Source organism: Gadus chalcogrammus, chromosome 13 (genome assembly GCF_026213295.1).
Source record: "Gadus chalcogrammus isolate NIFS_2021 chromosome 13, NIFS_Gcha_1.0, whole genome shotgun sequence".
Taxonomy (NCBI): Eukaryota; Metazoa; Chordata; class Actinopteri; order Gadiformes; family Gadidae; genus Gadus; species Gadus chalcogrammus.
Genome location: NC_079424.1, coordinates 4,666,550 through 4,683,177, shown reverse-complemented (window position 1 = coordinate 4,683,177; position 16,628 = coordinate 4,666,550). Strand labels below are relative to the sequence as shown.

General features: G+C 39.9%; 1 protein-coding gene across 1 annotated transcript in view; it reads right to left on the bottom strand.

Moving 5' to 3' along the window:
- Positions 1 to 2,623: 2,623 nt before the first annotated feature.
- The window catches only part of slc4a8 (solute carrier family 4 member 8), a 24,003-nt gene continuing 9,998 nt past the window's right edge, over positions 2,624 to 16,628 (bottom strand). The window contains exon 9 of the mRNA XM_056606434.1: positions 2,624 to 3,076. Coding sequence (XP_056462409.1) covers positions 2,624 to 3,076 — 453 coding nt within the window. The remainder of the gene's footprint in view (positions 3,077 to 16,628) is intronic.

Here is a 16,628-nt window from a genome sequence, read left to right as displayed (position 1 = left end):
TCTTTCTTCATGTTCTTGTTTCTACTAAATAATATGCAAAGTCATTCTCATTAATAGCTTAAGACATTAATGCTCATTTTCATTTTATCCAAAGAAAGTTCTTTGCATGTGAAAAGAGGTACTTTTACTGAAAGATCATCTCAGAGGGAACGAGAGCAGAACCTAGTTTGAGAGCCCACACCGGCTCCACCTGTTAGTCTGTGTGAGGAGAGGCTCTTTCTCTGCAGAACCCGAGAGAATCTTCTGCCTTGAGCCGGGGGCCCGGAGCTGAGGGCGGGGGGTGTTATGGGTGGTGTTAACGGTGGTGATACGGGTGGTGTTAGCGTGGTGATATGGGTGGTGTTAGCAGTGGTGCTATGGGTGGTGTTAGCGATGGTGTTAGCGGTGGTGTTGTTGGTGGTGTTATGGGTGGTGCTAGCAGTGGTCTTAGCGTGGTGTTATGGGTGGTGTTATGGATGGTGTTAGCAGTGGTGGTAGCGTTGGTGTCGGTGGTGGTGTTAGAGGGGACTAGCGGTGGTGTAATTGGTGGTGTTAGCGGTGGGGTTTAGCCGTGGTTTCATGGGAGGGGTTAGCGGTGCTACGTGGTTAGCAAAGGTGTTATGAGTGGTGTTAGCGATGGTGTTAGCCGTTGTGTTGGCAGTGGTGTTATGGGGAGTATGATCATGGTGCTGGAGTACGGAAGGTGGTGTGAAGGCCCTCTGCCAGGTGAATCACAGGCCTGCCCCACCTGATACTCAGCTCTTTCACCTGCTGACCAACCCAGAACAAAAAGAGAGAGAGAGAAACAAATAACACAATAACAGCCACGCTGTTATTGTGAAGGGCCGCAGGAAAACAATACGTCCATACAAGCAGCCAATGGGTTGCTGACACCGTCCTTCTGAAGCCAGCGGAGGAGGTTAGCCTGAACGCCTCCACGTATAGCGAGGTGGAGATGTCACGGCTCCAACAAAACGAGGTTTCTACGCCCGTTTCAAAACAAAACACACGTTTCTGCCTCCATTAGCAAAAGTCAGATTTGACGCGTGTCATTACGAAGCGCCTCGATTATAAATCGATTCATTTCCCTATGGATACTCCTTCCTGTGCTTCCGGGTCCAAACACCGCAGGTCCTTTGGGTAGCGGTGGCGGGCGGCGGGTCCCAGGGCAGGCCAGGGCAACGGGGGTAGAGGTCAGGGTGCAGTAATGACCGTACTGCCCCTACCTCCGTCAGCAGGAGAGGGAACCGTCAAGCACCAAGGTGTGTGCTGGGTTTGTGTGTGTGTTAGTATTTGTGGTGTGTGTGTGTGTATGTGTGTTTTGTCTGTGTTTGTGGTGTGTGTGTGTGTGTGTGTGTGTGGTGTGTGTGTGTGTGTGTGTGTGTGTGTGTGTGTGTGTGTGTGTGTGTGTGTGTGTGTGTGTGTGTGTGTGTGTGTGTGTGTGTATTTGTGGTGTGTGAGTATTTGTGGTGTATGTGTGTGTGTAATTGTGGTTTATCTGTATATGTGTTGTGTGTTTGTGTTTGTGTGTGTGTGTGTGTGTGTGTGTGTGTAATTGTGGTTTAAGTGTATTTGTGGTGTGTGTGTGTGGGTTTGTGGTGTGTGAGTGGTCTGTGTATGTGGTATAAGTGTGTATGTGGTGTGTGTATTGGTGGAGTGTGTGTGTGTATTTGTGGTGTGTGTATTGGTGGAGTGTGTGTGTGTATTTGTGGTGTGTGTGCGTGGTGGGGGGAGCCTCCTCTCCAGGGGGGTTAGCTGAACGTATGTCGGCTTAAAAATAGCACACACATCTAAACGCACATAAAAGGTATAACATGCATAGGAAGGCACACACACACACACACACACACACACACACACACACATGCACACACCCATACCCACGCACACACACACACACACACACACACACATACCCCCCCCCACACACACACACACACAAACACACAACATACACACACACCCACACACAGCACACACCCCAACCCACCCACACACACACACACACACACACACACACACACACACACACACACACACACACACACCCCGCCCATCACATGTAGGCGGTATGGGCGCGGTAACCCTAGCCGGCCGCGGCCTGCCGGGTGGGACGGGTCACATGACGGTAGCTCAGCTCAGCTGTCCGCCTCTAATTCCGTCCCCAGCAGCTGAGCAGCCCCCCCCCCCCCCTCCACTCCACTGACCCAATGACACCCAGTGGGTGACACCCCCCGCAACGTCACCCTGCAGCTCCGGAGCTGGGCGGACCCGAGAGCCCCCCAATCAGACAACACACTCTTGATACCGTTTGGAAGACTGTACACACACGGCCGCACATGCAAACATCACCCGCTTACTATACCCGCTCTGTATGGAAAAGATCATGGTGTGTGTGTGTGTGTGTGTGTGTGCGTGCGCCTGTGTGTGTTTGTGTGTGTGTGTGTCTGTGTGTGTGCACTTGGGCCTCTGTTTGTGACTGTGTGTGTGTTTATTTGCGTCTGTGTGCGTGTGTGTGTGTTCGCCTGTGTATGTGTTAGTGCGCCTGTGTGCATGTGTGTGTGTGTGTGTGTGTGCGTGTGCCTGTGTGTGTGTGTGAATAACGAGCTGGGGAAGCGTGAGGAAGGCGTTTGACAGGAAGGCGTTAGAGAGCAAACAGGAAGTGGGAGCAGCGGGCCATTGTCCCGTGTTGCCGGCGGGACGTCAGCACTCTGCTGGCGGTGTTTATTAAAGACACACGCGTCCCGCCGCAGGACACGCCCGTCCCGCCAGCAGCACGCCAGCATCTGTCACTGTTCCCCTCACAGCGTTTCCTCTCACAATCCATCAGGACGGGACAGGGGTGCTGCACTGGCTTGGAGACGGGCTCAGTGACGGGCTCAGAGATGGGCTCAGAGACGGGCTCAGAGACGGGCTCAGAGACTGGCTCAGAGACGGGCTCAGAGACGGGCTCAGAGACAGGCTCAGGAACCAGCTCAGAGACCGGTTCAGGAACCAGCTCAGAGACCGGTTCAGGAACCAGCTCAGAGACCAGCTCATAGATAGAGATCAGGTCAGAAACCAGGTCAGAGACTGACTCACAGACTGGTTCAGAGACCTAGTCGGAGACAGTGTGTATCACAGACCAGCCCTTTTAAAAGACATAGCTTCAGTAGCTCAGGAGGTAGAGCGGGTTGACTGGTGACTGGAAGGTTGCTAGTTCGATATCCAGCTCCTCCTAGCTAGAGTGTCGAGGTGTCCCTGAGCGAGTCACCTCGCCCCGACTGCCCCAGACAAGCCGGCTATCACCTTGCATGGTTGACTCCGCCGTCGGTGTGTGCATGATCACTCATTCACACACCGACGGTTGTGGTTGTAAGTCACTTTGGACAATGGCGTCAGCAAAATCCCCTGAATGTAAATGTAAATGCTCAAGGCGACCAATAAACTCAGATAAACTAGGCCGGCCTGACACCAGGGGCTGCGCTCTTTCTCACTGAGCCAGCGTGTAATAACCACAGAGCCCCCCCCCCCCCTGGTCAGGACCGGGGCCCGCGTTTGCTTTCCCCGCCGGCCCCTACGGCAGCTCGTTAAAATCTGGGGACGGAACAATATTTACACCACCGGCCCAAACCAAACACCTCCACACATAGAGGGGTTCTTCTGTTTTGGTTTCAGACGTTACGATGTCAAAAAGAGGGGAGCAGTCTGTATCAAGCACCACCCAGGGACACATCTCACACACACACACACACACACACACACACGCTCACACGCACGCATCTCACACACACACGCACGCGCACACTCAGAACCGACGCAAACACACACACACACACACACACACACACACACACACACACACACCTAAACACGCACGAACACACACACACACACACACACCTAAACACGCACAAACACATCGCACACATACACACACACAAACGCACGCACCTAAACACGCACACACACACATCTCACACAAACATACACAAACAAACTATACACACACACACACACACACACACACACACACACACACACACACACACACACACACACACACACACACACACACACACACACAGCCCTCGTGTGTGAGTGCCTCATTGTCCCCCCACCCCCCGACGGAGGACGGACACAATATCCACGTCTGGTAATGGAGGTTAGATTAATTGCTGACAAATCTGTATTCAGCAGTTCCCTTTCTCTCCGCATGACAGATTTATGACAGAGATGGATGGGGGGGGCGGGCCGGAGACCCCCGAACGGGACAACAGGCCAGCGGCTCAAAGGGACCCTCAGAGAGGAGGGAGCGCAGAACTCGCCAGGATGTGGCCTGAGGGCCGGCAGAGAACGGTCCAGAACCGTAGAGAGGGGTGGGGGGGGGGGGGGGGGGTTTGGGGAGACCGGTCTTAAACTGTGATGGGGTTATGGGTTGGGGAGACCGGTCAGTAACCGTGAAGGAGGGGGGGGGATGTTGGGGAGACCGGTCAGTAACCGTGGAGGGGGGGGGGGGGGGGGATGTTGGGGAGACCGGTCTTTAACCGTGCTAGGGGGGGGTTGCTGTTTGTCCCAAGCCTCATCGTCCTCCATTACAAAAGACCGAATTACATTTCTTTACCCAAATCTAAACGTGCCGCCGGCGGGGAGGGTAATGGCTGACCCGAGGTCCAGGCTGGCTCTGTGGTTATGACACACTGGCTCAGGGAGACCCAGGGCGGCCTTGGTGTCAGGCCGGGCCCGTCTCACACATTTTAATCCAATTGATTAGGCCTGAGAGCCATCTGAACATAAGTGCCTCCATCCCTCTCTCTCTCTCCGGCTGCCCTCCTCCTGGCCCCGCCTCCCCTCCTCCTGGCCCCGCCTCCGCTCCCCTTACGTCACCGCAACCTGCCTCGCTGATTGGTCGAGGGGAAAAGCCCGCCAGCTGTTTGTAATCAGTTCTAGCATTCACGAGTCAGGGCTCCATGATGCCCTGAGGCAACACACACTTACACACACACACACGCGCACACACACGCGCACACACACACACGCGCACACACACACACACACACACACGCACACACACACACACACACACACACACACACACACACACACACACACACACACACACACACGCACACACACACACACAGTGTGCATCTTTAACCTCCCATTTCTTTCCAGAGGCTAACAGGATCACTTCCAGATGTGGAGCAGAACACCACCATGTTGTCACCACCTGAAGGAGCAGAACACCACCATGTTGTCACCACCTGAAGGAGCAGAGCACCACCATGTTGGCACCACCTGACGGAGAAGAACTCCACCATGTTGGCACCTGAAGGAGCAGAACACCACCCTGTTGACACAACCTGAAGGAGCAGAACACCACCCTGTTGACACAACCTGAAGGAGCAGAACACCACCCTGTTGACAGCTGAAGGAGCAGAACACCACCCTGTTGACAGCTGAAGGAGTAAAGGTGGAGGCAGGGAGTGGACCATGCTGGAGTGGAGGAGCAGCAGGAGAAGTAACCAGGTCTCAGGGACACGGGAAGTGGGGGTGCTTAGGGTGCTGCAGCACCCCCCCTGGCGGCCCCTGGCTGTAACTGCAAGTGAGAAAGTTTTCTGAACAAATCAATACTTTTTCTTTTTTTTGTATGATGACATCCACCCTTTTTATGATATTTATGATGTTATCATTTCATTTTATTTAGAACATTGTCTGTGTAGGCTGACAAAGGCTATGACGCACAATGCAGAACTTTCCATAGCTGAATATGGTACTATGCTGATTTTACGTAAGCATGTTGGTGTTCAACATCTGTTCTAGTGAACATTCTAAAACTGGTGTAAAGTGTTGCTGCCATATTAATAGACACGTTGAATGTTATCGTTTTGATTCTGGAATCCCGCACGTAAACTGGTTGGCAAAAAAAGAGCAAAGACGGACGGTTCACTTGACGGAGAAACCGTCACTTTCCTCGTATCAGACAACTCGTAACTCTGGATGAAAATGAAGGCTTTCTTTTATCGTCACTTTCCTTTGTAAACCTTTAGAATTAACCTCCTGAATCCTTGTTATAACGCTGTGTATAATCCCGGACCGCAGCAGCTTGTCGGCATGTTGTCAGTGTGTGAAATTCAGCACAGTATCAGCCGAGTTGACTCTAATTTCCACATTGTTTACTTGCTAACGTTTGTGAATAACAGTGGCAGGTTGGCAGAACTCTTTTTACACACCAGTAGAGTGTTTATCAGAGCGGAGCCCTGAATGTGACGTCACTCGTCATCTCCTCTCTGTAAACAATGGGTGTTGCGCAGCATTTTTTATGAGGTCATTATTTAGACTCTCTCTCAGCACCCCCCACTCGGACTGACTTCCCGCGTCACCGGTGTTACCCCCTATGTTTTATTCGATACATTTCGACAGTGTTACCCCTTATGGGGTTTTCATGACGATAGATAAAAAACGACAGTGTTACCCTTTACGTTTAATTTGAAAAAAAACAACAGTGTTACCCGTTATGTTTTTTTCCCATGATGACTATTGAAGACAACAGTGCTACCCCTTATATTCTTTTTGACAAGGACAATTTTTTTTTTTTCCAAATATGTTTTAATTCATGACGACCAATAAAAAAAAAAACAGTGTTACCCCTTAGGTTATTTTCATGACTACCAATAAAGAAACCACAGTGTTACCCCTTATGTATTTTTTCATGACGACCAATAAAAAACGACAGTGTTACCCCTTATGGTTTTTTTCATGACGATCAATAAAAAAAAACAGTGTTTCCCCTTATGTTTTTTTCATGACGACCAATAGAAAACGACGGTGTTACCCCTTATATTTTATTTGGCAAAGACAAAAGTATTACCCTTTATGTTTTTTTTCATGACGACCAAAAAGCAACAGTGTTACCCCTTATGTTTCTTTTCATGACGACCAATAAAAAACAACAGTGTTACCCCTTATGTTTTTTTTCATGACGACCAATAAAAAACAACAGTGTTACCCCTTATGGTTTTTTTCATGACGACCAAAGAAAAAAGACAGTGTCACCCCTCATGTTTTATTCAACCAATTAAAAAACAACAGTGCTACCCCTTATGTTTTTTTTTTTTTTTTATGACGACCAATTAAAAAACAACAGTGCTACCCCTTATGTTTTTTTTCATGACGACCAATAAAAAACAACAGTGCTACCCCTTATGTTTTTTTTCATGGGGGTACAGTGTTACCCCTTGTGTTTTTTTCATGACGACCAATAAAAAACAACAGTGTTTCATTGTTACCCCTTGTGTTTTTTCATGACGACCAATAAAAAACAACAGTGTTACCCCTTGTGTTTTTTTCATGACGACCAATAAAAAACAACAGTGTTACCCTTTGTGTTTTTTTCATGACGACCAATAAAAAACAACAGTGTTACCCCTTGTGTTTTTTTCATGACGACCAATAAAAAACAAGTGTTACCCTTTTTTTTTTTTTTTTTATGACGACCAATTAAAAAACAACAGTGTTACCCCTTATGTTTTTTTTCATGACGACCAATAAAAAACAAGTGTTACCCTTTTTATTTTTTTTTATGACAACCAATTAAAAAACAACAGTGCTACCCCTTATGTTTTTTGTTTTTTTTTATGACGACCAATTAAAAAACAACAGTGCTACCCCTTATGTTTTTTTTCATGACGACCAATAAAAAACAACAGTGCTACCCCTTATGTTTTTTTTCATGACGACCAATAAAAAACAACTGTGTTACCCCTTATGTTGTTTTTCATGACGACCAATAAAAAACAACAGTGTTACCCCTTGTGTTTTTTTCATGACGACCAATAAAAAACAACAGTGTTACCCCTTGTGTTTTTTTCATGACGACCAATAAAAAACAACAGTGTTACCCCTTGTGTTTTTTTCATGACGACCAATAAAAAACAAGTGTTACCCTTTTTTTTTTTTTTTTATGACGACCAATTAAAAAACAACAGTGTTACCCCTTGTGTTTTTTTCATGACGACCAATAAAAAACAAGTGTTACCCTTTTTTTTTTTTTTTTATGACGACCAATTAAAAAACAACAGTGCTACCCCTTATGTTTTTTTTTTTTTTTTTATGACGACCAATTAAAAAACAACAGTGCTACCCCTTATGTTTTTTTTCATGACGACCAATAAAAAACAACAGTGCTACCCCTTATGTTTTTTTTCATGGGGGTACAGTGTTACCCCTTGTGTTTTTTTCATGACGACCAATAAAAAACAACAGTGTTTCATTGTTACCCCTTGTGTTTTTTCATGACGACCAATAAAAAACAACAGTGTTACCCCTTGTGTTTTTTTCATGACGACCAATAAAAAACAACAGTGTTACCCTTTGTGTTTTTTTCATGACGACCAATAAAAAACAACAGTGTTACCCCTTGTGTTTTTTTCATGACGACCAATAAAAAACAAGTGTTACCCTTTTTTTTTTTTTTTTATGACGACCAATTAAAAAACAACAGTGTTACCCCTTATGTTTTTTTTCATGACGACCAATAAAAAACAAGTGTTACCCTTTTTATTCATGACGACCAATAAAAAACAAGTGTTAGCTTTTTTTTTTTTTTTTTTTATGACGACCATTTAAAAAACAACAGTGCTACCCCTTATGTTTTTTTTTATGACAACCAATTAAAAAACAACAGTGCTACCCCTTATGTTTTTTTGTTTTTTTTATGACGACCAATTAAAAAAACAACAGTGCTACCCCTTAGGTTTTTTTTCATGACGACCAATAAAAAACAACAGTGCTACCCCTTATTTTTTTTTTCATGACGACCAATAAAAAACAACTGTGTTACCCCTTATGTTGTTTTTCATGATGACCAATAAAAAACAACAGTGTTACCCCTTGTGTTTTTTTCATGACGACCAATAAAAAACAACAGTGTTAACCCTTGTGTTTTTTTCATGACGACCAATAAAAAACAACAGTGTTACCCCTTGTGTTTTTTTCATGACGACCAATAAAAAACAAGTGTTACCCTTTTTTTTTTTTTTTTTATGACGACCAATTAAAAAACAACAGTGTTACCCCTTATGTTTTTTTTCATGACGACCAATAAAAAACAAGTGTTAGCTTTTTTTTTTTTTTTTTTATGACGACCATTTAAAAAACAACAGTGCTACCCCTTATGTTTTTTTTCATGACGACCAATAAAAACAACAGTGCTACCCCTTATGTTTTTTTTTTTTTTTTATGACGACCAATTAAAAAACAACAGTGCTACCCCTTATGTTTTTTTTCATGACGACCAATAAAAAACAACAGTGCTACCCCTTGTTTTTTTTCATGGGGGTACAGTGTTACCCCTTGTGTTTTTTTCATGACGACCAATAAAAAACAACAGTGTTTCATTGTTACCCCTTGTGTTTTTTCATGACGACCAATAAAAAACAACAGTGTTACCCCTTGTGTTTTTTTCATGACGACCAATAAAAAACAACAGTGTTACCCTTTGTGTTTTTTTCATGACGACCAATAAAAAACAACAGTGTTACCCCTTGTGTTTTTTTCATGACGACCAATAAAAAACAAGTGTTACCCTTTTTTTTTTTTTTTTATGACGACCAATTAAAAAACAACAGTGTTACCCCTTATGTTTTTTTTCATGACGACCAATAAAAAACAAGTGTTACCCTTTTTATTTTTTTTTATGACAACCAATTAAAAAACAACAGTGCTACCCCTTATGTTTTTTTGTTTTTTTTATGACGACCAATTAAAAAAACAACAGTGCTACCCCTTAGGTTTTTTTTCATGACGACCAATAAAAAACAACAGTGCTACCCCTTATGTTTTTTTTCATGACGACCAATAAAAAACAACTGTGTTACCCCTTATGTTGTTTTTCATGATGACCAATAAAAAACAACAGTGTTACCCCTTGTGTTTTTTTCATGACGACCAATAAAAAACAACAGTGTTAACCCTTGTGTTTTTTTTCATGACGACCAATAAAAAACAACAGTGTTACCCCTTGTGTTTTTTTCATGACGACCAATAAAAAACAAGTGTTACCCTTTTTTTTTTTTTTTTATGACGACCAATTAAAAAACAACAGTGTTACCCCTTATGTTTTTTTTCATGACGACCAATAAAAAACAAGTGTTAGCTTTTTTTTTTTTTTTTTTATGACGACCATTTAAAAAACAACAGTGCTACCCCTTATGTTTTTTTTCATGACGACCAATAAAAAACAACAGTGTTACCCCTTATGTTGTTTTTTATGACGACCAGTAAAAAACAACAGTGTTACTCCTTATGTTTTTTTTCATGACGACCAATAAAAAACGACAGTGTTACCCCTTTTATTTTATTTGACAAAGACAACAGTGTTACCCTTTTTTTTTTTATGACGACCAATTAAAAAACAACAGTGTACCCCTTTTATTTTATTTGACAAAGACAACAGTATTACCCTTTTTTTTTTTTTTTATGACGACAAATTAAAAAAATAAACAGGTTTACCCCTTGTGTTTTTTTTTCATGACGACCAATAAAAAACAACAATGTTACCCTTTTTTTTTTTTTTATGACGACAAATTAAAAAAATAAACAGGTTTACCCCTTGTGTTTTTTTTCATGACGACCAATAAAAAACAACAATGTTACCCCTTATGTTTTTTTCATGACGACCAATACAAAACAACAGTGTTACCCCTTGTGTTTTTTTCATGACGACCAATAAAAAACAACATTGTTACCCCTTGTGTTTTTTCATGACGACCAATAAAAAACAACAGTGTTACCCCTTGTGTTTTTTTTCATGACGACCAATAAAAAACAACAGTGTTACCCCTTGTGTTTTTTTCATGACGACCAATAAAAAACAACAGTGTTACCCCTTGTGTTTTTTTCATGACGACCAATAAAAAACAAGTGTTACCCTTTTATTAATTTTTTTATGACGACCAATTAAAAAACAACAGTGTTACCCCTTATGTTTTTTTTCATGACGACCAATAAAAAACGACAGTGTTACCCCTTATGTTTCATTTGATAAAAACGACAGTGTTACCCCTCATGTTTCATTTGATAAAAACGACAGTGTTACCCCTCATGTTTATTTCATGACGGCCGATAAAAAACGACATTAACCCCTCATGTTTTTTCCATGTTGACCAATAAAAAACAACAGTGGTACCCATTTCAACGTTTTTGCGGGGATCCGAACCTGAGCTGTTTAGAGTGTTAACCTCCGAACTCAACAATGCACCATCAAGACACAGATCAAAGTTATCACAATGGTTATACTTGACTTTATAATTTGCATGAAATAGAAATAAGAGTCTTCCAACAGAGCTCATCAACCGGATTTGAACCCCGGTCTCCGGGGCGCTAGGCAGAGTGCACTCCACTGCACCACTGAGGCAAAGACAATACACACTAATCACTCATCAATAAAGAGGATATACATGACATTAAAATGTATGTGTGTATTTCTATTATTACCCTTATGTTTTTTTTCATAACGACCAATAAAAAACAAGTGTTACTCTTTTTTTTTTTTTTTATGACGACCAATTAAAAAACAACAGTGTTACCCCTTATGTTTTTTTTCATGACGACCAATAAAAAACAACAGTGTTACCCCCTATGTTGTTTTTTATGACGACCAGTAAAAAACAACAGAGTTACCCCTTATGTTTTTTTCATGACGACCAATAAAAAACGACAGTGTTACCCCTTTTATTTTATTTGACAAAGACAACAGTGTTACCCTTTTTTTTTTTTTTTATGACGACCAATTAAAAAACAACAGTGTACCCCTTTTATTTTATTTGACAAAGACAACAGTATTACCCTTTTTTTTTTTTATGACGACAAATTAAAAAACAACAGTGTTACCCCTTGTGTTTTTTTCATGACGACCAATAAAAAACAAGTGTTACCCTTTTTTTTTATTTTTTATGACGACCAATTAAAAAACAACAGTGTTACCCCTTATGTTTTTTTTCATGACGACCAATAAAAAACAAGTGTTACCCTTTTTATTTTTTTTTATGACAACCAATTAAAAAACAACAGTGCTACCCCTTATGTTTTTTTTTTTTTTTTTATGACGACCAATTAAAAAAACAACAGTGCTACCCCTTATGTTTTTTTTCATGACGACCAATAAAAAACAACAGTGCTACCCCTTATGTTTTTTTTCATGACGACCAATAAAAAACAACAGTGCTACCCCTTATGTTTTTTTTCATGGGGGTACAGTGTTACCCCTTGTGTTTTTTTCATGACGACCAATAAAAAACAACAGTGTTTCATTGTTACTCCTTGTGTTTTTTCATGACGACCAATAAAAAACAACAGTGTTACCCCTTGTGTTTTTTTCATGACGACCAATAAAAAACAACAGTGTTACCCTTTGTGTTTTTTTCATGACGACCAATAAAAAACAACAGTGTTACCCCTTGTGTTTTTTTCATGACGACCAATAAAAAACAAGTGTTACCCTTTTTTTTTTTTTTTTTATGACGACCAATTAAAAAACAACAGTGTTACCCCTTATGTTTTTTTTCATGACGACCAATAAAAAACAAGTGTTACCCTTTTTATTTTTTTTTATGACAACCAATTAAAAACAACAGTGCTACCCCTTATGTTTTTTTTTTTTTTTTTATGACGACCAATTAAAAAAACAACGGTGCTACCCCTTATGTTTTTTTTCATGACGACCAATAAAAAACAACAGTGCTACCCCTTATGTTTTTTTTCATGACGACCAATAAAAAACAACTGTGTTACCCCTTATGTTGTTTTTCATGACGACCAATAAAAAACAACAGTGTTACCCCTTGTGTTTTTTTCATGACGACCAATAAAAAACAACAGTGTTACCCCTTGTGTTTTTTTCATGACGACCAATAAAAACAACAGTGTTACCCCTTGTGTTTTTTTCATGACGACCAATAAAAAACAAGTGTTACCCTTTTTTTTTTTTTTTTATGACGACCAATTAAAAAACAACAGTGTTACCCCTTGTGTTTTTTTCATGACGACCAATAAAAAACAAGTGTTACCCTTTTTTTTTTTTTTTTATGACGACCAATTAAAAAACAACAGTGCTACCCCTTATGTTTTTTTTTTTTTTTTTATGACGACCAATTAAAAAACAACAGTGCTACCCCTTATGTTTTTTTTCATGACGACCAATAAAAAACAACAGTGCTACCCCTTATGTTTTTTTTCATGGGGGTACAGTGTTACCCCTTGTGTTTTTTTCATGACGACCAATAAAAAACAACAGTGTTTCATTGTTACCCCTTGTGTTTTTTCATGACGACCAATAAAAAACAACAGTGTTACCCCTTGTGTTTTTTTCATGACGACCAATAAAAAACAACAGTGTTACCCTTTGTGTTTTTTTCATGACGACCAATAAAAAACAACAGTGTTACCCCTTGTGTTTTTTTCATGACGACCAATAAAAAACAAGTGTTACCCTTTTTTTTTTTTTTTTTATGACGACCAATTAAAAAACAACAGTGTTACCCCTTATGTTTTTTTTCATGACGACCAATAAAAAACAAGTGTTACCCTTTTTATTTTTTTTTATGACAACCAATTAAAAAACAACAGTGCTACCCCTTATGTTTTTTTTTTTTTTTTTATGACGACCAATTAAAAAACAACGGTGCTACCCCTTATGTTTTTTTTCATGACGACCAATAAAAAACAACAGTGCTACCCCTTATGTTTTTTTTCATGACGACCAATAAAAAACAACTGTGTTACCCCTTATGTTGTTTTTCATGACGACCAATAAAAAACAACAGTGTTACCCCTTGTGTTTTTTTCATGACGACCAATAAAAAACAACAGTGTTACCCCTTGTGTTTTTTTCATGACGACCAATAAAAAACAACAGTGTTACCCCTTGTGTTTTTTTCATGACGACCAATAAAAAACAAGTGTTACCCTTTTTTTTTTTTTTTTATGACGACCAATTAAAAAACAACAGTGTTACCCCTTGTGTTTTTTTCATGACGACCAATAAAAAACAAGTGTTACCCTTTTTTTTTTTTTTTTTATGACGACCAATTAAAAAACAACAGTGCTACCCCTTATGTTTTTTTTTTTTTTTTTATGACGACCAATTAAAAAACAACAGTGCTACCCCTTATGTTTTTTTTCATGACGACCAATAAAAAACAACAGTGCTACCCCTTATGTTTTTTTTCATGGGGGTACAGTGTTACCCCTTGTGTTTTTTTCATGACGACCAATAAAAAACAACAGTGTTTCATTGTTACCCCTTGTGTTTTTTCATGACGACCAATAAAAAACAACAGTGTTACCCCTTGTGTTTTTTTCATGACGACCAATAAAAAACAACAGTGTTACCCTTTGTGTTTTTTTCATGACGACCAATAAAAAACAACAGTGTTACCCCTTGTGTTTTTTTAATGACGACCAATAAAAAACAAGTGTTACCCTTTTTTTTTTTTTTTTATGACGACCAATTAAAAAACAACAGTGTTACCCCTTATGTTTTTTTTCATGACGACCAATAAAAAACAAGTGTTACCCTTTTTATTTTTTTTTATGACAACCAATTAAAAAACAACAGTGCTACCCCTTATGTTTTTTTTTTTTTTTTTATGACGACCAATTAAAAAAACAACAGTGCTACCCCTTATGTTTTTTTTCATGACGACCAATAAAAAACAACAGTGCTACCCCTTATGTTTTTTTTCATGACGACCAATAAAAAACAACTGTGTTACCCCTTATGTTGTTTTTCATGACGACCAATAAAAAACAACAGTGTTACCCCTTGTGTTTTTTTCATGACGACCAATAAAAAACAACAGTGTTACCCCTTGTGTTTTTTTCATGACGACCAATAAAAAACAACAGTGTTACCCCTTGTGTTTTTTTCATGACGACCAATAAAAAACAAGTGTTACCCTTTTTTTTTTTTTTTTATGACGACCAATTAAAAAACAACAGTGTTACCCCTTATGTTTTTTTTCATGACGACCAATAAAAAACAAGTGTTAGCTTTTTTTTTTTTTTTTTTTATGACGACCATTTAAAAAACAACAGTGCTACCCCTTATGTTTTTTTTCATGACGACCAATAAAAAACAACAGTGTTACCCCTTATGTTGTTTTTTATGACGACCAGTAAAAAACAACAGTGTTACTCCTTATGTTTTTTTTCATGACGACCAATAAAAAACGACAGTGTTACCCCTTTTATTTTATTTGACAAAGACAACAGTGTTACCCTTTTTTTTTTTTTATGACGACCAATTAAAAAACAACAGTGTACCCCTTTTATTTTATTTGACAAAGACAACAGTATTACCCTTTTTTTTTTTTTATGACGACAAATTAAAAAACAACAGGTTTACCCCTTGTGTTTTTTTTCATGACGACCAATAAAAAACAACAATGTTACCCCTTATGTTTTTTTCATGACGACCAATACAAAACAACAGTGTTACCCCTTGTGTTTTTTTCATGACGACCAATAAAAAACAACATTGTTACCCCTTGTGTTTTTTCATGACGACCAATAAAAAACGACAGTGTTACCCCTTTTATTTTATTTGACAAAGACAACAGTGTTACCCTTTTTTTTTTTATGACGACCAATTAAAAAACAACAGTGTACCCCTTTTATTTTATTTGACAAAGACAACAGTATTACCCTTTTTTTTTTTTTTATGACGACAAATTAAAAAAATAAACAGGTTTACCCCTTGTGTTTTTTTTCATGACGACCAATAAAAAACAACAATGTTACCCTTTTTTTTTTTTTTATGACGACAAATTAAAAAAATAAACAGGTTTACCCCTTGTGTTTTTTTTCATGACGACCAATAAAAAACAACAATGTTACCCATTATGTTTTTTTCATGACGACCAATACAAAACAACAGTGTTACCCCTTGTGTTTTTTTCATGACGACCAATAAAAAACAACATTGTTACCCCTTGTGTTTTTTCATGACGACCAATAAAAAACAACAGTGTTACCCCTTGTGTTTTTTTCATGACGACCAATAAAAAACAACAGTGTTACCCCTTGTGTTTTTTTCATGACGACCAATAAAAAACAACAGTGTTACCCCTTGTGTTTTTTTCATGACGACCAATAAAAAACAAGTGTTACCCTTTTATTAATTTTTTTATGACGACCAATTAAAAAACAACAGTGTTACCCCTTATGTTTTTTTTCATGACGACCAATAAAAAACGACAGTGTTACCCCTTATGTTTCATTTGATAAAAACGACAGTGTTACCCCTCATGTTTCATTTGATAAAAACAACAGTGTTACCCCTCATGTTTATTTTATGACGGCCGATAAAAAACGACATTAACCCCTCATGTTTTTTCCATGTTGACCAATAAAAAACAACAGTGGTACCCATTTCAACGTTTTTGCAGGGATCCGAACCTGAGCTGTTTAGAGTGTTAACCTCCGAACTCAACAATGCACCATCAAGACACAGATCAAAGTTATCACAATGGTTATACTTGACTTTATAATTTGCATGAAATAGAAATAAGAGTCTTCCAACAGAGCTCATCAACCGGATTTGAACCCCGGTCTCCGGGGCGCTAGGCAGAGTGCACTCCACTGCACCACTGAGGCAAAGACAATACACA